The 25,811-nt window shown below is 46.8% G+C and overlaps 1 protein-coding gene across 3 annotated transcripts in view; it reads right to left on the bottom strand.

The window, feature by feature from the left end:
* Positions 1-25,811, bottom strand: part of SETD1B (SET domain containing 1B, histone lysine methyltransferase) — a 49,101-nt gene that overhangs the window by 13,113 nt on the left and 10,177 nt on the right. For all 3 annotated transcript variants that reach the window (XR_009933757.1, XM_062504676.1, XM_062504675.1), the window contains 3 exons: positions 5,019-5,795; positions 2,394-2,564; positions 1,431-1,518 (listed from right to left, as the gene is read on the bottom strand). Coding sequence is in view for 2 of the 3 variants with exons in the window: in XM_062504676.1 (XP_062360660.1) it covers positions 1,431-1,518; positions 2,394-2,564; positions 5,019-5,795 (1,036 nt within the window). In the remaining variant the exon portion in view is untranslated. The remainder of the gene's footprint in view (positions 1-1,430; positions 1,519-2,393; positions 2,565-5,018; positions 5,796-25,811) is intronic.

Below are 25,811 nucleotides of genomic sequence, written 5' to 3'. Positions count from 1 at the left end.
ACCATCAAGTACCTTGGAAAGGACAGGAAAAGTTAACTGCATAAGGGAAACTTCTTCTTTGGGAAGACTGAAGTTAGGAGCAATGTGCCCATATGGTATGAGGGTCCCCAGACTTACAGGGGACAGTTACAGTGAACACTGCTGATGGCAAAATGTGGGTGGCCAAAGCAGACACTCCCTAGGCAGGGCAGAAAGGAGACATGGCATAACTGAATTCAGGACAAGTAACCTGAATTTAATGCTTTTCTGTTTCATTTTTTTTGGCTTCAAAACCACTTGTTAACCTGGATCAACTTCAACATGAACCCATGTGCAAAACAAAGGGTATTCAAAAGCTTTGTCTCCTCTTTACTCTTCCCTGGTTTTAGGAAACAATGTTGTTGAGGGTTAGTTCTCTCCCTTTTTCCCTCTGTGGAATTTTCCCCATTGGCATGCTAAGATACCTGTTGACTGGGCCCTGGTGACAGGGGGGAGGGGACGGGAGGGAAGAGGGAACCCCTCGAGATTCAAACAGCCAGAAGAGGAAGCGGAAGGCTGGGTCTCGGCCCATTTCCCCCGCGGAGTTCGGACGAGAAGGACGCCCAGCATCGGGAAACCACCATCGGACCCTGCCCGGCTGTCTTCTCGCTGTGAACTACCACCATCCAGCACTCTGCTGATCACCGGGACCCACACCGTGAGCGGAGAGCTCTCTCTCCATCTCTCTCCCCCTGGGACAGCGCTGCCATCACCCCCAGCCCTCCTGCAGCTCTGCGGGACCCGCCCGCCCCCAGCACCGGGAACTGCAGCTCAGGGAAAAGGTGCCTGCAGCCAAAAAACACTGGGACTGAGTTACTGTTCTGGTTGTGGGTAATTTCATAGCTGTTGTTGTTCTTGTTTGTCGTGTTAGATACACTAGTAAAGAACTGTTATTCCTACCCCCATATCTTTGCCTGAGAGCTCTCTTAATTCCAAAATTATAATAATCGGAAGAATCACGTTTTTTTCAGTCCAAAGGGAAGCTTCTGCTTTCCTTAGCAAACACCTGTCTTTCAAACCAAGACAAATGTTAAGATAGTTTCTTTCTCAAATCAAATACAGAGCAAACTGTTATGTTCTTCCTCCCACCACATCCCAGCGAGCTGTGAGCACACCCCAAGCAGCCCATAAACCCATCTGAGCTCCTTCTGCTGGGGGCCAGCACAGCTAAAACAGGTTATGAGTTATTCTTAAAATGTGGGTCTTAAACTTCCCAGCAGTGAATTTCAGATAATTGAACCCAGAGGGGCCATGTCCCAGCTGATCAGAGCTCTGTGAGAAGCAGGGTTTGGCTCAGATCCTTGACTCTGTGTTTAACTGTAAGCGAGCACACTGCTGTGAAGTTTAAAGGGATTCAGCTTGCGTGGGGTTTGCATCTGCTCCTAGGTTTCAAACAAATGCACTTTGCAAACCTTCATCTTCATCATCCACAGAAGTAGAAGGCCGGATTCTCTTCTGATCTCCTGCTGAGGCAGCTTCAGGTGGCTCCTTTCTTTTCACCTGAACAAAAGACACAATTAGCATTTCTGAAAGTTTAGAAACACCAGAAATCAACTTCTTAAGCAAATTGCCACTTCTTTACTGTGGTCACAGCAGAAACCCAGGGCCACTCCCCAGCTCTTGATCTCTTTATTTGCTTGCAAACAGAATTTCACTCTGAATGAAACTCTACCCCTTCAATTTGCATGAAAACACCCCGGGTACCAGCATGGTGCATGTCATCACCAGGTACTTTGGGGATGACAGAGAAAACTCTTGACAAATCCATGTCTGAGATGGTAGCAGAACACAAAGAACCTCAAAGCAAGTTTTACTCTAAATAAAGACTGGAGAATCTCTCATCCCAAACCTTTACTTGCACCTTCTCTCCATTCAAAAATCCTAATTTCAGGGAAGCCCTCTATACTCCCCTATCCCATACTTCTTTTAAGATACTTCTGGTTTTTTATGCAAATGCTTTTCAAAACTGATACCCCGTGCTTCTGAGGAGACAGAGTTTAAGCAAACTTCAGGTGAGACTCAGCTGCCAAATCATCAGACATTCCAACCAAAACAGTAACTGTGTAAAGCACTAAGAGCATAGGAGTATTTTTATGATCATGCTGAAATGCTGTGTCCTAAACACAGGCAATTGTTTCCCTTCCCTTGCAGGGCAGGGAGATCCTCCACAGACAATTCACACAAGGGGAGGATGAACAGCTAAGGGAACAGAGGGTCCTTGCTCTGGTCCTGGGGAGTCAGAAGCAAACCCCTGAGTGAACACAGAGTGGGGTGAACAACCTGAGGGCTCTGGGGCACAAACCTAGCGAGGTCTGTCCTCCTAAGGCTCCTCTCTGGGGGATGTCAGCATAAGGAAGAGAGTTTTTTGTTTTCACCTTGAAGGATGGCAGGCGGATGGCCCCTCGTAACCCAATGCCCAAGCCAATTGCCTCATAGCCCAGGCCTTCTCCTTTGTTCCAGTTCTCCAAGAGACAAGAGGCAATTCGATCCTTCGGCTTTGGCTTTTCCTCCAGTTCTCCTCCAGACTTCACTGGAGTGAGAGACGCCTGCAACAGAGAAGGCATATTTGAGAGGGGAAGTTTCCGGAGAAGGACACAAAGTCTGGAAACCATTTAGACAGTTGAGGTTTGGGAAATATCACTGCCCTGCGCAGGCACCAGTTTCTCTGAGGGCATCTGAAGGTGCCCCACTTCTGCAAGGAAACAGAGCTGCACAGAATAATACAAATTACTCGAGTGTGTTTTAGGCAAGTCAGTCCAACGATGTGTTATCCACCTTCCTTTGCTAGCCTACATAACTGAAAGCAATTCCAGACCTTCCAGTTGGGATCACCTTCCTTCTGTTGAGTGTAAGGCCAAAAATAGTGCATCAAAAATCACATACATCCCTGTGTTTCCTTAGCAACCACAGCCCAAGTCCACAAAACCTGTCAGAAGGCTCCAGTCCCGGGAAAAGGGACATCAAAGTATTTCGGCAAAACACCAAAAAGTCTAAAAAATAGATACACAGCCTCAACAAATCCTATTTCACCAGAGCTGAGATGCAAAGGAAGAGCAGGAATTCAGACCTCTGCAGCTATGGAGAGGTGGACAAGCCAGGAGAATGTCACACATGGTGGCATGTCAGGCTCTGCCCAAGCCAGGAGCACTGGAGGTGACACTCACCTGGATCAGCCCAGGGCTCAACATCCCAAACAGTTTCTCCTGCACACCCTAAAAAAAGCTCACATGCTGAAGTGGGCTGTAATCACCAAGGAAGCAGCACAAGCTCAGCTCTCCCACTAATAAGGATCAAGACTAATGGGAATATCAAGCAGAGAATCCAAGCAGCAGCACTCCACGGCCAGGGATGCCTGGTTGTTCCTGGCACTCTGAATAATGCATCTCACTCAGGCTTTCAAAACCTAAAGCCACCACTTAGAGTTGGGAACAAGGAAAAGCTTTCCCCTAGCTCAGGCAGAAAAGGTCCATGGAATGTGCTGCCTTCCCTACCAACATGCTCCTTTCACAGCTTTCACCCCAGACCTTTTCCACCCTGCCTGACCCAGGACACCAGCTTTATCCTTGAACCTTCCCACCCTTTACCTAGGACATGATGTCTATTGGAAGCCAATCATCTGCCAGAGTTGGAATCAATCACACACAGACACCAGCAATGGGAAGGTACAGTTTAACCTGAATATTGATATTTTGTTTTCTGCAAAAGCAGGCAACTTGTGCCTGGGAAGGAATCCTGTCCCACCCCAATGCCAAGGGTGCCCAGTCCTAGCAGAAAGGAGGCTCTGAAATCTGTGAGGGTTTTTCTGCACACAACAGTAACACATGCCCTGGGGCAGAAATGGTTCTGGCATCTCTGCTCCTGGACAGAAAGCACAAGTGGTTTTCCATGCAGCAATTTCATGTTTTCAATTACACTGCTCACATCCAACATAACCTGTGGCAAGGGCCGTGGCACAGTCAGCTTCCCTTCCTCAGATGGCTTATAAACCCCAGGTGAGGGAAGAACACCCCAAATCCAGCCATAACTTGGGATGTAAAAGAGCCTGAAGATCTGCCTCAACTTGCTTCTGCTTCTTCACCACAGATGTCTAGTTTAAAACAATTTCTTGAGTATTTAAGTTGCTGCTTTTGCAACTATTTGCTGGATCTGTTTCCCTTATTGCCCTGGAAACTCACCGGCCTCCTCCAAGACTGTCAGCACACACTCACTGGCAGAAGTAAATTTCTGAGCATTAGTCAGGAGGAGAGGGACAGGGTTTCTGCTGCATGTCACGCCAGTCAGCCAGCTCTAAGCCACAGCAAATTACACTGTCATAAAACAGCTGTTAAGCAGCAGCATTACCAACCCCTCCAGAAAGCCAAGGAGCTCTCCCAGGCACCACAGTTAGCATGCAACTGGTTTACAAAAACAGGTGGTGAAGATAAAGCTCTGAAAACTGACATCTGAAACAGATCTACCTGCAGGTTGTGGTTTGTTCTGCTGTTTTTACACTAATTCACTGCAATGGTAATTTTGAGGCTTGCATTAGCCTTTCTGCAGGGTTAGGTTTTTTGGGTAGTGACAAATTCACCACACATTAAATCATAGAGCTGTTTGCTGGCTGAGGTACACTTCAAATTGGGTGAGAAAAGGATCAGAGGATTCATGCAAAGCTGTTTTCTTAAGTAACCCCTGGAACTCTTTGCGTATTTAGTCAATGTTCAGCTTTTGAGTTAAGTGCTGCTTTGTACATGGACTGGGGAGGGGGCAGGACTGAAAATATCCCCAAATCTCATTGCACAAAGTGGGGAACACAAAACAGAGGTGTGGTGGTTTCAAACACTCCTCTTGCATCTGACCTTAGTTTTTCAGAGCTAAACTTCAGCTTCCTCTTGTACATAACAATTTAGGGTTTTGGGTATTTTAAAGTCAGCTCCAGACCCCCGCTGACCCCACATACTGGCCACAAGCACTAAGAACAGCTCTCCCCAGGACCCAGGACAGAGCATGTGAAAACCCACTTTTGCCAGACGTTCCTTCTTGTCCCACCAGTCATCAAACGCCCGGAACGCCACAACTTCAACCATCTTGCGGTTCAGGTCCCTTTTCATGATGGCCTTGAGTTCCTTCACTATGACCAGGAGGACTCCATCCACAGTGGCTTTGTGGGGATCTTCCTTCTTCGGCTCATAGCCCGGGGGTGGGACCGAGGGGTCAAACTTGGGCAGTGGTGGCCACTGCTGCCCACGGGCCAGAGCGGCTCCCATGGAGAACGGACGGTAGGGAGGAAGATTCACAAACTGCATCCGGCCCGTCACGAAAGGTGGATACTGGTACGTGTTCTGTGCCTGCATCATGCGGCTCAGCATCTGAGTTTGCATCTGAAAGGACATGGGCATGCCACCCCACTGGTTGCCCAAGACACTGATCATATCCACCTGCATGACGGGGAACATGCCGGGATGGAAGGGGGGCAGCGGGGGCAGGATGTGGGGCGGAGGGACCCCGGGCGGGGCGGGCAGTGGCGGCGGGGGCACGGTGACAGCCGGGTGGGTGGGTGGTGGGGGTGGAGGCAGTGGTGGGGGCATCGGGAAGCCCGGCTGTGGAGGTGGAGGAGGAGGAGGAGGAAGAGGAGGGAATCCTGGTGGTGGCAGGGGGGGGATGGATGGAGCCATCACGGCCGTGTTGCTGACGGAAGAGTTCACCACAATGGTTTTGGCACATTCCGCGCTGGTGATGGGCGCGGGGTTGGTCTCGTCGTCAGAGATTTCCATGTCCTCCCCTGAGGAGTGCTGACCCTGCCACAAAAGAGAGAGAAAAGGTGACGAGCACATTCTCTTTACATTAAATACCGCAACGCTGGGCTGCTTCAAACAAAAGCTAAGTTTAACACACATTTTAATTGGGAACAGAGAAAAGTGAGCGGTGCTCTGAAAAGACAGGGTCCACTGAGCAGCTGGTGCCTACTGAAGCTCTTCTCTTCCATGTCAGACGTCAGGAACCAGAGAGGTAAAAGCTTGCTCAAAGAGCATCCGCACCAATTGAACAGAACCCTCAGCTTCTATGGAGCAGGAGGAATTGTTGCCATGCCTGGTGAAATACACATAATCCAAACTCCTTCACTGCAAGACACATTATCTCTTAGTTGCATCTAATACTCCGAGGTGCATTACACCATGAGTTTTTATTCCTTAGTTTTTCCATGCACAAATAATTACACTGTTTTTAAATTATAATCCCTGGCCCGTTTGCTGTCAACTCCTAACCTCTAATGGTGGAAAGACAATACCTCTGCATGATTTCTGCTAGTAAAAGTTGTCTTGACTAGACCACAGCAATTCACATGGGAAAAAGGAACCCCAAATCTGGTTAAATTGCTTTTAAACATCAAAGTCATAAATGCTGGAATTCAAAGACATAGCCTATGTTGTATTTTGGGACAAAATAAATACTTTAGTAGCCACAAGAAATACAGACTTGTAGAAAATGCTAAAACCATGTCCTACCTCTGCTGCCAAAGGGATGGAAAATGGATTAAAACAGAGGATGCCAGCTTGCTCTGAAGTCTCAAAGCTGCCAGAGTAGGTCTTGTACAAAAGAAAAGTCTCAGGAACTACCTCCAGCCTCAACAGCACATGGTCACACCTGCACACTGTGTCCTACAGGCAACTTCAGTCCTCAAGGTGTCTCTAGCACCAAGAATCCACATGCATGACTGTCACATCCCCCAGGTATCAGAACCCTGATATGAAACACGGTAACCAAATACTGCTGGAGGACATATCCACACACTGACAGTTTAAATAGGAAACATGAATGGGGCTGATCTCTGACTGGAGTGATAACAGCAGACGGGACAGGGTCCCTGTAACCTCCAAACACGTTGTGTCTCACATGGCTGATGCCAGAGAAGAGCTCCCCCGTGCTCCCCATCACAGCCCAGGGCACAGCAGGGATGCTCCTCTTGGCCAGAGCCCTCCTGCTGTCCTGGGAGCCAGGAAGAGCTCCCATCAAGTGCCTCTCTCTATCACAATCCTGGCAAGAGTTTTGGAACCTCCTGGCTGTTAGCAGCCAAATTTGTCTGTAGATCCCAAAGATATTTATTATTTACTCCACATTTTGTGCCAGCAGGTGCCTCTTCTGTCTGCTCTCCTACCAGTCTCCCCAGCCTGAAAGGAAAGAGAAGTATCAGACACTGGAGAACCTGGAAATTCTGGGATGAGCTGCTGAGGAGCAGACTTTGTTGGCAGTTTTCACAAGCAAGCCGCTGTGATTTGGTTCTTAACCTGTGAATTTCTTACTGGGGTATTCAAACAAAAGCAGGAGCAGCTGAGTTGACTCTGCTACAAACTGTCGCTGTGTGAAACTGAGCAACCACAACTATCCAAATCACTCCAAATGTTTCCCGTTTTATCAAAGGTCATCTCTGCTACAGCAGCTACCACCAGAGAGCAGGCTGAGCACGATGCTTGCAACAGCAGCTGTGCAAATCCTCCAGTCCTGGCACCTCCCCTCGCCCTGGCTTCCCCGCATTCCTCTGCTGCAGCACAAACTCAGCGCCTCCCGCAGCACCTGGGTCACCCCCAAAAAAACACTCACAGTTTTAGTGCCCAAAATGCCCAACAAGGAGACACCATTCACCTGGCAAACCCTGGGCAAGAGCTACTGACCCCTGGTAATGGTGATGGAGAGGGGTCTCCCCCACAGCCACAGGCACTTTAGTGCATGCAGGGAGAACTCAGAGGGCTTTTTTGTAAACCCTAAAATAAACAGCCAAAAAAAGAAGTAGAGGTGATAGATAACCCATTGCACTCGAGGCTTTCCAAAGCTCAGTCGTATCATGCCCTTGAGCTGCCCACATCTGGCTCACACTTCTCAGTGGGTCTCACACCCTGCATCCTCTCCCCAGCTGCTCTATTGCGGTCACGTCCCACGCCGAGGATGCCGGGGAATAAAAGGACATTCTGCAGTTTCAACTACTGCAGCTCCAGTGAAAGGAGCAGAGGAAGAGCAAAAAGGACGACTGTGGCAGGTGTAAACAAGATTCCTGTGAAACAGACCCCGGTTTTCACTAAGTGAACACAAAAGGCCCTGTTAAAAGCACTGGCTCCAATTGCAAATGCTGGATGATGCTAAAGGTCGGCGCTGGATAGAAAGCCAGGAGTGTTCAGGCTACCAAAGACAGACAAAATTAGCTTCAAGTTCACATTAATCTCATCTGATGGGATATAGAGAAAAGTCACCTCATGAGGCCTCAGGGGGGACCAGTACTGAGCAGTATCAAGCCACAAATTCTCCCCAGTCCCTCCTGCAGGACCTTGCACCCTCCCAGAGCCCTCCCAACCTCCCACCCTGGAGCACCAGCAGTGCCCAGCCTGTCCTGACAAACGAGATTTGTGTGCTCCTTCCTGCCCATCACTCAGAGCCCACTGCCATCCACACCAGCCTCTCATTAGCCTCAGTACCAATGAGTCCTGATAAATGAGGCTGGTTTTCCCTCTTGAAGGGAACACCACACAGAAAAAGCCAGTCCCAAAATTGCAGAGAGGTGGCAGGACTAGCAGGATTCCATGCTTTAGGGCACAGAGTTTCCTTCATCCGTACATGCATTAACTTTTACTTAAGCTGAAATGAGAATTGCTAAAGCAATAACTAGTGTTTGAAAGACTGAAAGATTTTTTTTTTCCCCACTTCTGGTGCTCAGATCGGTCTACAGGAAGTAACAACAGATTCCCTGCTTCCTACAATGCTGGGCTGACAACTCACCTCCACTTGCACAGTGCACACAGTCTGTGCTCCAGTTTTATCTCAAGCAAGATGGACAGGGAGAGAGGAGATTGAATGGAAGGGAGAAAAGGATCAGAAAAGGCACAGGGGGCAGGGGGGAAGAATCACAAGGTTAGGAAAAAGGTCAAACAAAAAAGAAGATCATCTACAAGGAAGTCTTTAAAGAAAGTTAAGAGTATCAAATATTTCAAAGCAGATGACTTTACTGTAACTGCTCATATCTAAGGGGGAAAAATGTAGGCACCAAGTGAAAGAGATCAAGGTACAGACAGAAAAACCAAGGGGAGACATAGAAAGATCTTCTGTTATTTGAATTTCTTTTCATTCACCTGTCTGAACCTGGATTTGCTATGGTTGCTACCAAATACCTCTCAGGGTAGAGCTGAAAAGCACCTGTGCTGTCCTTTCAAAGAAACTGTCTTCTAGCTGGCCTCTCTCTTTGCCCTTACAAGCAGAAAAAAGTGAACTGATGACACAGATGACATACATACTGCTATGAGAATGTCATGGCCATCACTGTCAAAAAAAACCTGTGTCAATCAGTCCTGGAGCTCACCTGCCTTTTTCTGAGGTCATCAGGTACAATGCCACCAGAAAACCTCCCTTCAGCCCACTGAGAGAAAAGCCATTTCCAGCTAAATTAATTTGTGCTGCCATCTTTACTTTGGATTAATTAAATTAAGAGTTAGCAAAACAGGTATTTAATTATACGCCTGACACATTTTTCCAAAGGTTCTTTAATGATGCAAATTTGTTGGGAGAGATTCATGTCAGCATAACTGGTTATAAATGGCCTCATTCACTGTTCACCCAAAATGTTAATTGCCACCTTTAACACCAGCAGAGTGTGCAGAAACTCTTAAGGTAAATGAGGGAACATCCTGGGATGCCACTGCTTCATCAGCTGGAATAGTGACAGGGTAGAGCCACTGGCTATGGGGTATCAATCCCACCTCAGAGCCATGCCCAGCATTTTGTAAGCAAATGTTGATATCTCCAGAGAAAAGAAACTACATCCCAATATTTGCATGCAGACCTGGCAGCTTCCAGGTGTGAGATGTGAGGAGGCTGTTCCATCCCCTGACCCACAGGAGCACTGACACTGTGGCAGTGATTGGGACCATCACAGTACATGTAGTTCAGTACCTTTCTTACAGGCAGAGCAACTTACATTTCCTTCTAAAAGGCCATCTGATAAAAGAATTTACTCAGAATTTCAGAACACTTTTTGAACACCATCAGCTTACAGCTCATTTTGCTGGGTACCAAGTTAGTTATGTTTGAGGTAGGGTAAAACTGAACATAGCAACTACTCTGGCATGACCTGGCTGAGCCCTGGTGCATCAAAATAATGAAATGCAGGATTGATGGCATTCAGCACAGTACAAGGGCATTAGACTTCATGTTTTTCAATAAAACTAGAACTTTGAAGAAGAAGGGACTCTTGGACAAAAAAATTTTCCTAACCTGGTTAAACAGTCATCATTTAGTTTTGGATTAAGTCCAAGTAAGGGTTGAAAAAAATCCACAAGTGATTATGTCACACTTTATCCATACAAAAAAGCAGGGAAAGAAAAACCTTTGGAGGTGAGGAGGAGAGGACAACTGACTGAAGAGGGTCATACACCAAGTCACAATCAGAGTCAAGAACAGACTCCAGGTCCCTCTGGTCTCCTATACCCAACTCCAGCTGCCTCCCACACCAGGCTCCTCATTGCCTGTGCTCTGTGTTTGACAAGGGACGCAACCATGATCCCTGGGTAAAACCAGCTCAAGTTCTCTAACACACAATTCTCTTCTCAGATTCCTTCAGCAGAGCACATTAAAGACAATTAGGCATTTCAAACCCGCCACACTTCCTATGCCACAATCTAGAACAAAAATGAAGCCTGAGGTCACCAACCAGCCACCTGCAACTCTTCCTCCAAGATAACTTCACTGAAAAACTCCTTTCAAGTTTGGCCCAGAGGATCCCACCATTCACTCTGCTAACAGAGTAAATACCAAACACCTCTTGCAGCCCAAAATTTGCAAACCCAGTGAGGGCTTCAGAGAGTATTGCTTTATTCATTTTTAATCTGCTTTTAACTTGAAGGTTCCCCATTCTAGGCAAAGCAAACAAGGAAGAGCCATGTCTGTGAGCTGCCCTCTTGTCTTGCTGGGAGAGCAGGATGACATGGCACAGGGACCACACTGAGCATTCACACCTCGTGTGTCAGGCATGAACAAGGCAGACCTGGCACCTTATTTACAATGCACACGAGTATTTTGACTTTGCTAACCATAATTACAGCCCTGTCTTGGGAAGAACACGCACAAGGGCAGTGCTTTGCTGGCAGAGCAGATGTAGAATACAGAAGGGCAGAACCACTCCAGGTGGTTTGCCAGCAGTCCAGCAGCAGAAACACAGAGCACACTGCTTCCTGCACCTTCCTGGGTGAGCTTTCCAACCTGGTCAGGTCACTGGGCTGTCCCGAGTACCTGTGGTGGCTCGTGGTGGCCAGCCCACCACCACTGAGCCTGGATTGAAGCTGGAATCAGGTGGCTGTCTCCTCCCCGTGGGTTAGTCAGGTCTTTCAACCTCCTCTGGGCAGCTGAGAGAGCTCCTGTCCTCCTGCTGCAGTCAGAGCCCACAAGGGTAACCACAGCAGCTTTTAATTGGAACAACTTTCTGGTGTTTGCACTGTAATAAAATCCCCAGCTCCGTAATTGGCAAATGGAAAGATTTACATACTACAAATCAGTGATTATAAAATATCTCCAGTAATATGTGATTCTATCTCTAGAAAAGACGACTGCGAGGTTTTTATATAGTTACACAGCACTTTATAAATGAACTCACAAGCAAAGGCTGCAAACACACAGATCAGAGTGACTGACTCAATGCAGTGTCCCACAAAAAGGGGCACCAAAAGAGCCCTAATGGAACTGGGATTTCTCACAAAAGGATAGGCACTCCTTGGATGATTTGGTTTCTCTAGTACCAATTGCCAAAGTACCTCTCACTACCTGAAAAAGAGAATTCAAGCTCTCTGTGATGACAATATCCCACCTAACACACACTGTGTTGGCTCAGGTCGTGTTTTGGTCTGGTACTTACTTGCACCACTTCTTTGGCACAGGTAATGCTCCCCACACCTACAGGGCTGCCCAACAAGTAAAACAAGTGACAATAATACCCAAGTGCTCATTGTAAACAAACAGCACTGCAAACACCAGCCCAATTTACACCACTTACTTTCCTTACTAAGGCCAAGAGGGAACTTTGAGTTGAGATCTCAAACCACAGAAGGATACAGGGAGAATTCCCCAAAAGACCCTGTTGGTCCCAGAAGAGGGAGACAGGGGTGAGGAAATGCCACGTGCTTGCTTGTGTCTCACAATGTGCTCCATCAGGTGCTGGTCCCTAATTAGACCATCCTGCACATGGGGAGATGCCACAAGTAGGGATTTGCAAGGATGCAGGGAAGCAGCTCAACAGGGCTGTCAGTGCAGGGCAAGAAGAGCTCTTGAGAGGGGAAGGCACATGGGGCTAATGCTCACAAAGGGAAAAGGTCTCCTCACTCACTCCCAGTATTCCCTGACACCAGGAACAGAAAGTAAATTGACTTATGTTTTAAGGACAGCAGGAGAGCTGGACAGCTGCCCTACAGTCCATGCCATCATCAGAAAATCTAGTGAATCAAGATGACAAAACATGCTAGAATGAGTCCTGTAGGATGGACAGCATTGCCAAAGAGCAGTCCAGCCTTATGCAAATCCACACCACACTTCCTGCAGGCCCTCACATGCACTGAGCAGCTGAAATGGGTCTCACACTTCAAGGCCCTGTTTCAGACTCCAGAGGGGATTATCCTGTCTCCCTGCAGGACAGTGGAATAACATCAACATCTCCACAGAAAGGAACTAAGCAGCAGCTTAAATCAGTACTGCCCAAAGCAAAGCCCCTGATGTGACACAGGGCATGAAATGGTACACACACACACAAAAAAAAAAAAAAAAAAAAAAAAAAAAAAAAAAAAAAAGATAATTAATGCAATGATTGATTGAACAGGAGAGGCTCAGGCTGGTTTTACTTGACTGTACATAGGATTTCCAGTAGCTGTAGGAAATGATGCACAGATCCTTCCTTCCACAAGTCAAAATAGATCCTGGAGTAAGAAACACCCACCTAGGCAGCTGCTAGGCATTTCCACAAGGCTGAGAACTTCTTTCATTCAGCAAGTGGTGCAGGGATTCAGGTGAAACAAGAAGACAGAGATGGGAAGCCCATGTGGTGCAGTCTGAGGTAAACAGATCTTCACTGATCCAGAAAAAAGACAACTTGAGGAATGTGTTCCCAAGGGGAGAACACTCAGTCATCATTCAGTACTTTAAAAAAATCCACTCTCTTGACAAGACAGCACCACAGTTCCAGTTTTCAATGTGGATTTCAAGAGCCTACTGCAAGAGCTTCCTAGGGCAGAAATTCTCAGAGCCAGGAATTAAGCCAGTGGGAAAACAACTGGCAGATCTGCCTTAGCAGAACTCCTGAAGAGATGAACTGGCAAAGAGAGCTAGGTTGGGAGGGCTGCTCTGTTTGTTAGTAAGTTAGCAAGCCATCCACAAAGAGGATGGCTCAGTTCAGGTTTTTCTCCCTCCCAAGAGGAGGAGGCTCCGAACTGCCAACTCCATGGGATATGATGTGGTTACACCGCTTCTGTCAGCAAGATCATCAAGGAAGGGACATGTGGAGCAACCAGACATTACCTCTGGGCTTCCCATGCACAAGAGACTCTCCAGTATCTGCAGGGAAAGGCCAACACAACATCCTTGAGGTCCACATTCAGCAACGCTGAGACTGGAAACCTCCAGACACCCCGACTGCACAGATCTGAGCAGAGACCGACACGAACATCCAAGTGGGCAGGTCACAAAATCCAGTGAAGAATATGAGAAGGGGAATCCCTGGCTCCCAGCCCGAGCTCAGGGAGGCCTGGGCATGCCCTCATGATGCAAGGCTGGCCTGGACAGTGGCCCCTCGTGCATTATGTGCACAAATCTGAACTGGCAGGGCGAACGTGCGCCATTTCAGGGGCAGTGTCATGCGGCCACTGCATTTTTCATCACATATGGAACACCCTAAAATTGGATTTACCATCTCATGGAACCATGGCCTTTTTCCCTAAGTCTTAAGTAGATCTCATAAAGGGGAAAAAAAAGGGGTTCTTTATGGGGGGGGGGGGGGGGGGGGGAGGCAAGGGGGAGGAGGAGGTAGGTAAAGGAAGGAAGAAAAGAGAAGGGTGTTAACATTGGGAAGCCATGTAACAAGGCAGGCTCTTTCCACAGCAATGGTTGTTCTGGTTTCCCTATTTTAGATGGGGGGGAAGGGATAGCTGAAAAGCTATTTGCAATCTAACTTCAAAGGCTTTAGTAGGATGGGAAGCTAAGTCATGCATAAAAGGATGGTGGAGTGGCAAGAAAATACCCCCTACAGATAAATTAGTCAGGGAATGTTCTCTGCTTCTCCCAAAGACTTTCATACAGCCAGACTGGCTTTACCCAGGTAAAGCCCTTTTCAGACACCAGGTTCAGTGATGCAGAGTTCTGGGAACTAACCAGCCAAATCCAACAGAGGGACTGAACAATCTGAAAAACAGAAAGGCACTGGTATGCATACAATGGGCTCCTCTGTCATTTTCTGCCACCTCAGCTATTATTTTATTTTAAGGTCTGTCCACACACAAAAGATTCAGAGCTTGAGGCAGCATCCCCTTCTCTAATGCAAAGAAAAGCAAGGAATTCAGAAGAAATTACACTGAACTCATTTCCCAAATGATTCTGTAACGCTGTCTTGCTCTTCACACTGGTGTGCAGAAATGCACCCACATTTCTAAAGAAGGCACTTTACAATCAAAGATAAAGGGAACTGGCAACATTAGATCAGAGTCCACCTATAAGTAAAAAAAAAAAAAAACAACCACCCTGCAATAACTGCATGTGCAGAGTACACAGATCCCTCACAGTTCAGTGCCAGGCAGGAGCTCACATGCCAGCCCCTAACCTCACCCTCATACTTAAACCTTAGGTCAAATGGAGCCATGAATTCAGATCTTGCTACCAAAAGGGTGATAAGACAGGAGATAAGCATGGAAAACAGTCTAGCTCCCCAGCTGATAGCAGCCTGTTGAAGAATAGGTAGTACACATGCTGTATTTAAACAGTTCTAATCAGCACAACTAGGCCAGTTTGATACTCTTCCCCTTTTACACAGTATTGCTGTACCCTTGGGTATCTGAAATCACGTGGCTATCACAGTTATGGCAGCATTTTCAGTGTCCTGTTCAGTGCTCTCTGCATCTCAGTGTTAGTAACCAACAGTGGTTTCATTTGCAAGACCTGGATGTCCCCAACATGACCTGTACAACACTGAGTCTCCTCAGAAGGGAGGGCAGAAATGAAGGAATTTTGGGTCTTGAAGGAGAATGGACAGAAGAAAAGAGTTTTTGTTAGATCATTCATCAGGTTCATCCTTTAAGGCTCTCCTGCTCACTCCCATCTGCCTTCCACACAAGCTCTCCTTTCAGCAGCTCTGTTCTAGCCCAGCACCAGCTATTTGAAAAGAAATATGCATGAAAGAGGGAACACACTGCTAAGGTTTTTAGGACCTTGTTATCATCCTAACTGCAGTCATGGTGGCTGCATGGTATGGTTTCAAACAAGGAAACCTGTGGCTTTCTGTTCTGGAGATAGCCACCCCCATCATCCTAGACAGGACAAGAGGACATCTGCTGCATTCTTGAATTCCCAGAAAAATTGCTGCCAAGATGGTTCAGCCAGCCCACATGGTCTTGACTGACACAAAGCACTTACCCACTTTGGACAAAGCCCCCACTGGAGGTGCCACAAATGCTGTGGGTCTGCTGGGACACAGCTGGAGTGGCCCCAAGAGACACAAGCCCTCCCTGACTGTGAGTCCTTCACAGCAGTGACCACAAGCAATGAGTGGCACCCTAATGAGCTTAGCAGCTCCTCATTTTCTGAGCATTACAACACAACCCTAACGAGCCTTTCCCAGCAAAGCAGTAGATGCATTAAAACCCAGCTAGACCGCAGGAGATGCTTCACTCTGAGGAGCGTATTTCCAGCAGCTGAGTAGATGTTCTTCCTCAAAAGTAAGGGTGAGGCCAGCAAGAAACAGTTCCCCTTTGATTAACATTTCTCTTCTCTCTGGAGGCAGCTTCAATTTTTCACTGCTTTATTTCCTCCTTAGATTTTTCTTCTCTTGCTGCACTCAGATTTAACTAAGTGCATGAGGTTAGAGAGGACAAAATCAGGCTTGTCAATTGAGGAATGTAACATATTAATTAAAACAGTAAAATCTTTCTAAGACAAAGAGTGAAAAATACCTCCAAGTTGTCCTTTTTCAAAACCTGCTCAATGAGGGAAATGCAACTTTTCCCCCCCTACCACTCCCTTTTTGGGTGATAAAAACATAACCTTTGCAGCTGCCAGCTGCTGACTAGTTGATCCCTTAACAGAAATAATCCCTGTGCAGGACATAACATTTCTCATGGCCTTCAAGAAGACACCAAACTTTTACTGTCAAACTATCCCCACTGTATGCAAAATAAATTGTAAAACCACAAGCGTTCTAAAGCACCAGAGTGGAAATACCCCGCAGCTGGGCTGCATTCCCACTGGCATTTGTGCAGGCATAAAATATGCAAAGGAGAGAGGAGAGGTAAAGTGTGCTGATTTCCCCACCTGTCCCCCAATTAGCAAGCAGGAGGTTTAAACAAACACACGAAAACACTTTTCACCTAGAACAAAATTCAGCTGTGCACTGCACTGTCACAGGATACTGCACAGGCTCAGGAGTGCAGATGGGTTGAATAATGGATTAGATGTTTGTGGAAGACAGTCCAGCAGAAGCTACTGAGCTGAGCACTGCCAATCTGCTGGTCAGGAGGAGCTGCTGAAGGGCTGCTGCATGGCACCCACTGCAGACCCACAGGAAATAACCCCCAACAACACAGACAGCCATGGAAAGGTAAAGATGTCCCTTTTCCTTGCTTACTCATGAGTTAGTCTGAAGTCTCTCCCGCTCTGACTTGCAGCAGAGCTGTAATGAAGCTCTCCCATGGGTGACTGCTCAAGTGGAAGGGCAGTGTGTCCACAGCAGAGCCCTTCAGCAGCAGTCAGCACCAGGTGATCCATGTTCTGCTCCTCACACCCACCACTCCAGCTCTCAGGCTCTTCTAGGTCTCCCCATGTTGGTGACATTTTACTCACTTCTTTCCTACCTGCTTTAAAGAGCTTTGCTAAAATGCTTGAGATGAGTGAAGCCCTGCAGAAGCTTAGAGCAGCACAGCATTACCACAGCCCATTCCTGAGCAGCCACAGCTAAACCCCTCTCCATCATATAGCTCTTTATTTGTATTTCTAAAGCAGCATTCCTATTAGTACTGGTTCATTAGTTTGAAGTTATATATGAAGTCTTAAAAAGGCAGGTTACTTATTTAAAGCATTAGGTGAAACAGTTGTGAGAAAGGCACAAAACCAGGCAAACACAGATCTGTGCACATGCATTCCATGTCCTGTTCACTGATCCAGGTGACCAGCTGGAAGGCACGGACATCTATTTTTTAAGCAGTTCTGCAGGAACAGCTGCTGTGGTGGTTTGCAGCTCATTGTTTATTGCTTAGCACCGTTTGGCCTCAGCACCTTTTGAAGCACCAGAGAGCTGCACAGTGGTCGTTATATCACTGACCATCATCAATATGTCTCATTGCATGTGACACTGAAGTTGTGCCTCACTAACACAATTGCACTGTGCCATGCTCTTGATACCAGAGCCCAGTTAAAATAGTAAAAATACTGCAAAAACTGACCCTTCTCTGACTGCAGCACGTGTGCCCCAGCAACAACCCAAGACAAAGTCATGCAACAAGACTTCTTCCTCAAGCTGAAGCCTGAACATCCAACCCAGCAGGGTTCACAGCTGACTGCTGGTGCCTTGCAGCCAGGCTGGGTGCCCCTAGCAAGATGTCAGCTCCCACAGAATTTAAAAGCAACCCCAGCCTCAGGACACCATCCTCCAGCAGGGCTCTGCTGGAGCCAGGCTGCCCCTTGCCACCAAACCTTCACCATCTGCCTGCCTCTCACTGACCTGGAACGCACCTCAGCTTTGCAAACCTATCTGCTGTTACCACTTTTCTGAGGTAATCTGGGAGATGTATCCCACCTGACAAGCAAATATACTTGTTGAGATTCCCTCGTCAAAATTCATGCTTTCACACACATCTCCATGGCATACATTCCACTGGTAGACTGCCCTTTATGTATTACTGCATTTGAATAATTTCATGCAGTAGGAAGGATTTTCATATTTTCCAAGTATTTCTTTTTCCTGACAATAGCAAAATGCTTGTAGCACCATGATAACAGTTGCTCACATTTATCTGCATCGCTCAAAGACAATATTTCACAATTATCTGCACTGGAAATTCTCAACCACATCTGCCGACCAAAATGCCACCTTTGGCAACTGCTTAGCAACAAGGACTGGTTTGGGAAACAGTCCCCAGAGCCATGTGCTAACACCACACCAGCCCCTGCTTCCACCAAACAACACTGCTATCACCCCAAATAAGTATATTTTGTTCTGCCTGGGATACACAAGGCACCAGAAATAACAAGCTTCTTTGGGAAAAGGGAAATCTGGAAAAAAGCCGCCTGCTTGAGCAATCCCTTCCCAGGCTCCACAGGGAATGTCTCCCTGGTGTGTGCAACACATGTTAATCCCACACCACAGGAGGAGGACAGGCCACTTGGACATAAGCATAAAAGTCTATCTGCTCACTGCCAAGCACAGTTCTTGTGGAAAAAATTTGGAAGTAAGAGCAACTCCCACCCCAATCCACTCACAAAAGCAGCAGACATCAGATTCCTCGATCAGGACAGCAAAAAGGCCCAGGAAAAACAAAACCCCATCCATCCTTGATGTCACCCACCCTGCACCATCCTCAGCCCTCTTCTTCCTGAGGCTCTGTGCCATTGCACTCAGCGGCACAGGGAATCTGGGCAGTGAGGACACCCCACCTTGAATGTCTGAAGGTGCAGACCAGCAGGTGAAACAGGAAGGGTTTGAACTTGGCAGGACCATCTTTGTTTCTCCTCTTCCTCCCCTCCTCACCATTCTCAGAGCCTTTTTCCTAACTATCTCCCTGACTTACTGCCTGATACAGAGAGAGAGAGAGAGAGAGAGATTGGGCAAAACGCAGGCGAGCTGGTCAAAGGTGTGTGGTAATTGCACTTAGCACTGTTATCAACTCCACAGAAACACACAGTCCAAACACTGCCCTTGGAGCAGGCAGCAACTCCAAATGCCACTAAAAAGTGCCAGAGATGAGGGAAAACTGGAAGCTGAGCTCCAGCTGTCTGACCCTTCTGCAGGCATGTCTCCCAAGCACGGGCACTGCTGCCAGCTCCAAGTCAGGGCAGTTTTGCTTCTGGTGCCCTCTGTGCTCAGAGCCACTGCTGGAGCCCAAGCCACCAACAACTTCCTCTACTCAAACTGCTCCTAGAGCAACACCCCTGCAGCAGCCAGAGGAGCAAAGCCATTCACCTATTCCAGCCTGGAGAGAAATGAGAAACCTCAATTTGCTGCCTTGCTATTTCCACTTCATGAGGCCTGTCTGCACTGCTGGAAATATGTGAAAGCAGATGCTGACCTTATTTTAGCACCATGCAAATAAAAAACATTTTTAACTTCTTTTCTTCTTTTTAGTTTTCTTTCTTCTTTGTTTTTTTTAAATATTTTGTTTTTAGGAGCACAAAACGTGAGCAATCTTTTTGTCATGATGAATGGGCATATCGAAAAGCAAGCACTGCACTTTCATAATAAATCCTGAGACAGCAGTAACATGTCTGGGTCAAAGGAGCCCTCGTGGGCAGGTACGTGATGCACATAGTTAACAATCTCACAGTTTTCATTTTGAGTTCTGCCCCGTCTTCACTAGGTACAAACAAGTACCCCAAACTGAAAATTAAAATTAACGGAAGTGGGGGGTGGTCAAGTCACGAGCCTCAAAATTGATGCAGTATGGAAAAAACATTCTACTGATGAACTGTATCTATTTAGAGGACTCCAGGAAAGGCACCAGCCAGCAGAAATTTGAATAAGAGCTCGTCTGCTCAGTGCTCTGTGTCAGACACAGACACATATAGAACACAGTGGCTGCTCCGGCATCTTCACAAACCAGACCCAGAAATTAGTGCTGTTCTGGCGGCTGCCAGCACAATATGTTAACAGCAATTATTTTCTCAATATTTCTACTGATTACCTAACACACTGGCACATTTTCTCAGTGTCACTGCATGTTGCAACACACGCCGCCATCCAGTAACTTGTCTGCATTCCCTTGGTCACTTTTCACAGCCATCAGATGCAAAACGCAACTGGAATGATAATGGATTGGAAAAATTGTGAGGAAAATGTGTCACTTCAATGTGAGGCTTCACAGCCTACATTTATGACATCTGAACATTCAATATCGTCACTGCTAAATGAAAACACTGAGTGTTGTAAGGAATAGGAAGAGGATAAAGGAATAGGAATAGGAAGAACTCTGCAAGCAGAATAAGGAAGATGGCCAATGGTTCTCTAATTGTGGATGGTTTGCAGAGCTCAGATTTGGACATATTCTTCCACCATAAGTTATGTGCTATGGTTTAATATTGTAATTTGGATCTAACTTTGCAGTGCAGGGACATCTGCAGATTACACAAACACAAAACAAGCAATGCTCTGCCTATTCACAAGCAGTTCAAGTATACACAGCCAGTCCACCAGGAACTGAAAATTTACAGAAAGTCACTGGTGGAGAAACAGAACAAACTGAGCTAGTGGTGAGAGTATTGTCAGCAACAGTGATTTATAAAAAGGAATGGCAATGTCAATTCTATCAGGTATGCAAAATGAAAAAGCCTCAAAGCCTTGGCCTGGCGTGAGAGCAAAAGAACCACTCAGCCTCCCAACCACAGCCTGCTTTCTATTTTTCAGTTACACTCCAGAGCATTTCACCATTTCCAGCCCTGTTATCAACCAGAGACATGTTCTCTCACTCTACTGGAGTTGCTTGGTATCCAAAAACCCAAACCACAAACAGTCAAATGTTTTTCCATTCAGGTTTCCTTCCCCCCACAAGCATACACGCATGAGAGGTGCATCATCAGGAATGCCAGGTGAAACCTTATGCAATACTGCTCTGAAAAATTGACTGTAAAAACTGACACTGGGCTTGTTACCTCTTGCTGTTTCCTCTATTGAACATTTGTCTGGTCAAGCCCTCTGCTCTGCTAACCACTCTGCCAGCACTCCAAGAATCAAATCAGAGCCAAATACAAAAAGTCAAAAGTGAAATACAACTTAGCAAAAACTAACAGACTCCTCTACTTCATATACATTTTTGTAGGAGCAGCAGGTTGTCATGCGGTGAATGAATCAGTGTACAAGGAAGCAGTCCCTGCCTGTGGTCTTCCAGCATCAATTCTGAAAAGAAAGGTAAAAGATCAACCTGCACTTCCACTGCTCCAGGAGCCTGGACATCCTCGCCTTGCTCAGGTTATTTCAGAATTGACCCTCAGCCCTCAGCATGCCCAGAGGGATGCAGGGCTGCAGTGCTGCCCCAGCCTGCTCCCTCCTCAGGACTCAGCTGCTGAACAGATCACTGAGCCCTCAAAGGGGCCAATGCAGTGCCACATTCAAATCACCTTTTGAGGGATTTGTGTGCTGCTTTTCTCTTCTGAACAAGCTTAAACTCCTCAAGATCCCCTGAAGTCCCTGTGGCTTCTCACTGTTGCTGTGCGTGGGTCAGGGAGGGCAGAACTGAACCCACAGCTTAAGCAGTTCACTCTCATTTTAATTTCACAGGTTTAGTATGGCTGGTGTAATTCACATGTAAAACCACAGCAGTCATCCAAATCTCTGCTGCCTGGGCATTGGCTGGCTGCATTTCTGGAAATTCATGGTCATAACATGATACCTATTTTTTGAGTTTCCATTAGGAACCGGTTCTGTCAGGCATGATTGCATTTGCAAGAGCTCAGGAGGCAGGAAAATTTGAAAAAGTGTTTATGAGACTGGGTATAAATCACAGCTCTCAGGTTTTTCTCCCTTCTTCAATTAATAGACTATATTCAGAGCAACCATTTCCCCCATCTACTCTCCCCATCTCCCTCCAGAAATAATGAATCCCACTCCAGCTATAAACTGGATCCCAGGTGTACCTATATATATCATATATACTAACAGCCACCTATGGGCATAAGGGCTCTTGCACAGTTACTGTGGAAACAAAGGTATCAAATTTCCTGGCTCTTAAGGATCTACCTTCTCAACCTTAATGTGCATTTGGCTTGAATAAATCACTTCTGAGCTCTTCAGCCCAGAAACATCCCTCAGTAGAGTGAGATTGGGTTCACCTTTAGGGTGATATCTCAGGGGCTGCCTCCAACCCACACAATTCATGGGTGGGAGCAGGGTACAGGAGAAGATCCTCCTGCAGGCACAGATGGACTTGCTCCTGCTCAGCTCCAAGGGGCATCACCGTCCCTGGGGCAGCCACTGCAGGTACTGCTAGCAGCAAAATCCTCAATAGCTCCTCTCACTTCATGGACAACATCTGGGCTCTGCTTTGTCTCACCAGATTTTGAACAACTAAAGGCTGAATTTGGCTCTGCAGGAATGGACAATTATTTACCAGCTACTGAAACAATGCCCAGTCTGGATGGGGATGCAGCAGCATGGAGCCACACAAGACACGAGGAAGTGACTTGAGGGGAATGTCATCACATCCTGCTAAGGCTCCAGAGGGACAATATGACACTTCAACAAAAATTTCTTCCAGTTCTGGCCGTGACCACACAAGAACCCAAAGATGCTTCAATACAAAGGGCAAATTTAACCCAGATGTAACCTCAGGGACTTCAGCAGAGCTTGTAGCAGGGCTCATCCTGGCCTACCTCATCTGTGTGTAAGCACAGCTGGGAAATCCTCTCTGGGTAACTGTGAGAGGACCCACTGCATCCACACAGCTTGTCCCAGGGATGCTGATGCTGTCCTGCAAGAGGCACCTCAGCACCCATCACAGCATTAAAAACATTCACAGCAGCCGGGTGAGAGAGCTGGTGACAGCAGCAGCTTTCAGGGTCTCTAGGGCTGTTGAGCACTGTGCAATTTCCAGTTCACTCCCCAAACCATTTGCTACAATTCCCAGCAAACAGCAGGAGAACTGCTCTGGCCTCATTCATGCTTCAGGATCTTTATTTTTATGATGATCTTTGGCGTTTTTAAGGCACCCCTCCCACCTCAGTAAATCAGTGCTTAGCCAAACTACCAGGAGGACAAGAGACTGCTGATCCCTCAATTAAAAAGTGGTTTTGTACTTATAAATCTGGAAAAATACCATTGTCAGCCATACAGTCTCCCTATTACACACTAGATATGCACACAAACTGATACATTCATAAGTTGAAACATGAAAGGCATCATCAATACACAACAAAGTGACTTGCTGCAATCCTGTCACCCTCCCCAGCACAAAGGCAGGGCCTCTTCCTGTCACAAGCCAAGCCAAAACAAGACCTGGCTCAGATGGGATGTCAAAACCTCAAACTGTACATACTTAACCTTTGCACTTCCAAAACAGCAAAAATCCTGCAAAAAGAAATTATTACAATTCTTTCCTTTTTATCTTCTCAAGCACATAGAAAGGAAAGGTTGTACATTGCTCCTTCAAAAATTTCCCTCATATAACAATGCAGCTCAGCTTTTTTTTTTTTTTCTTTGCCATCTTCTAGTTTCTTGAAAAAGCCCTCTGCCCTGCCTTCCTGTCTGGCAGGTTGTGCTGTTTGGAAAGGATCCTTTTCCTCCCCTTACCTCGTACTGCCCACATCCCACTGTTCCACCTCCCAGCCTGGTCCCTCGGCTAAGCTTAGCTGGACTTTCTCTCCAGACTTTAATCACTGCTCTGAGATTAGCCAGGTTAGGTGCTGCAGACAGATGCAGAGCCCTTCTCCCACACCCAAAATCCCTGCCAAACTCTGGCTTAGGAGTATCATACTGGATCTTGAAATCAGACTCCAGGGTCTTGCATGGTAAATCAAAGCATTTGGTGGGATTGGCTGTACCTCCTTTACTTATGGCAAGTCTGGGGGGGTTAATTTGCCTGACGATTTGACAGCACTTAACCTAGAGAACAGATGCTACTGTATCAGCAAGCATTGACAAAAATCGTACTCATTTTGATGGGAAACAGGAGGAGGCCCTTCAAAATCACTGATCATCTCAGGAAAAACTTCCTTGTGACTTTGCTGGCACCCTCACGAATCCTGTGATTTTCCCAGCTAGAGCACCCACCCAAAGAGAGCTGGGCTGGGGTTGCTCTGACCCTTGGAAGAGCCAAATATTAAGTAAATAAGTTTAAAGTCTCTGCCCTTTATTGCCTCCTTATGATACTTAAGGAGCCTTCCCCACACTAAGATAGCACTCCTGCTCTGCTCCCCAAGCCACACAGTCACTAGAAATATTTGTGTCTGCATTCCCTCTGTTTTGCTGGAGGATTCTCTAAAGGACTGGAGTTGAATAGTGGTAGCACAATAGGCTGAAGCTGGAGGTTCTGCTTTCCAGCCCTTACACAGACTCAATGCTCCTCTCTAACTCAGCTGGAAAGCTGCAGCTCAAATTTCAGCCTATGTTAAGTCACTGTTCCACTCTGCTCCTTCAGCAAAAAAAGAGGGAAGCCAGAAGAGCTTTTTTCTAAAGCAAAAAACTGTGTGGGGAGAAGGGTGGGGAAAGGAAGCAAAAACACATGGAGATCGTTTTTTCTGCATCACAAGGAGCAATGAAAGGCACAGGCAACTTTTCAAACATGTCAGAATAGCTTAGTGTGATTTGTAACCAAGAGGAAGTTTGAATAAACAGCTCTAACAACAGACATCAACTTTTTTTGGGGAAGGAGACAAATAAGGCAGCAATGATCTGCATGGAGACCCTGCTACCACCCTTCTGACTTCTGCAGAGGATTGAGGCACTTACATAACTTTATATCACAGAACCATCGACGTGAACTTCTGACACCAGCATCTCATTAAGGGGAAACAAAGACTTAACATGGGTTTCAACATCAGCCCCCTATAGCAACCTACAGTATCACATCCCAGCCAGTCCCCCAAACCTTGTGTCAGCTACAGAAGTGCCTGACCCCACACACCATGCTGGCACCTACCCATCTTCCTAAACACACTCAGGATTGGCTGCAACCCACTTGCATGAGTGCAAGGACAGCAGACACAAACCCAGAAAGGCAAGGAGATGAGGGATGTCTTCCTCACTGGTTTTTAGTCAAACTAAGAGTGTCCCCTCTTAAGCCTGCCAGACCAGAGCTTAAGGAATCAAAACTCCATTCCTAATTAACACATCATCAGGCCCCATCAGCCAGGGACTTGCCTCCCAAGAGGGGAACCTGGGCCAGCCTGGATGATGAATGAGAGCTCAAGCAGCTGAACAGTTTCAAAGGCTAAACTGGTAACTGCAAGGACAAGCAGGTTCGGAAAGGCATGCAGAAAACACAAAATATCCAGCACAGTCACATTGTTTTCACTATTTATCACCCAGACCTGCAATGTGGAACTGCTGCAGAGCTTTCCCTCCAGTGAAGCATCCCGCACAGGCCATGGCTATGGGAGCAGCTCCTCCTCTCCCAAAACACAGCCACTTCTCTGGTGAAAACCTCATAACTGCAAACCACTGGAGGGAAATCCATTCTGCCAGCTTAACCCCAATAAACTTTCATGAGTAAATTAAATTGATCTACCACACTCAGGACATTTACGCAAGACCCTCTTGACTGCAGCATTCTTGCACACCAGGGACAGCAGTTCCATCTGCTTGCATGACCATTATAAACATTGAGGAGAAAGGTCTGGCATTTGCAAAGATCTGTATTTTGACTGTTCCTTGACACAGCACAATAGGACCAACA

Source organism: Cinclus cinclus, chromosome 17 (genome assembly GCF_963662255.1).
Source record: "Cinclus cinclus chromosome 17, bCinCin1.1, whole genome shotgun sequence".
Lineage (NCBI taxonomy): Eukaryota > Metazoa > Chordata > Aves > Passeriformes > Cinclidae > Cinclus > Cinclus cinclus.
This window is presented reverse-complemented; position numbering and strand designations above follow the sequence as displayed.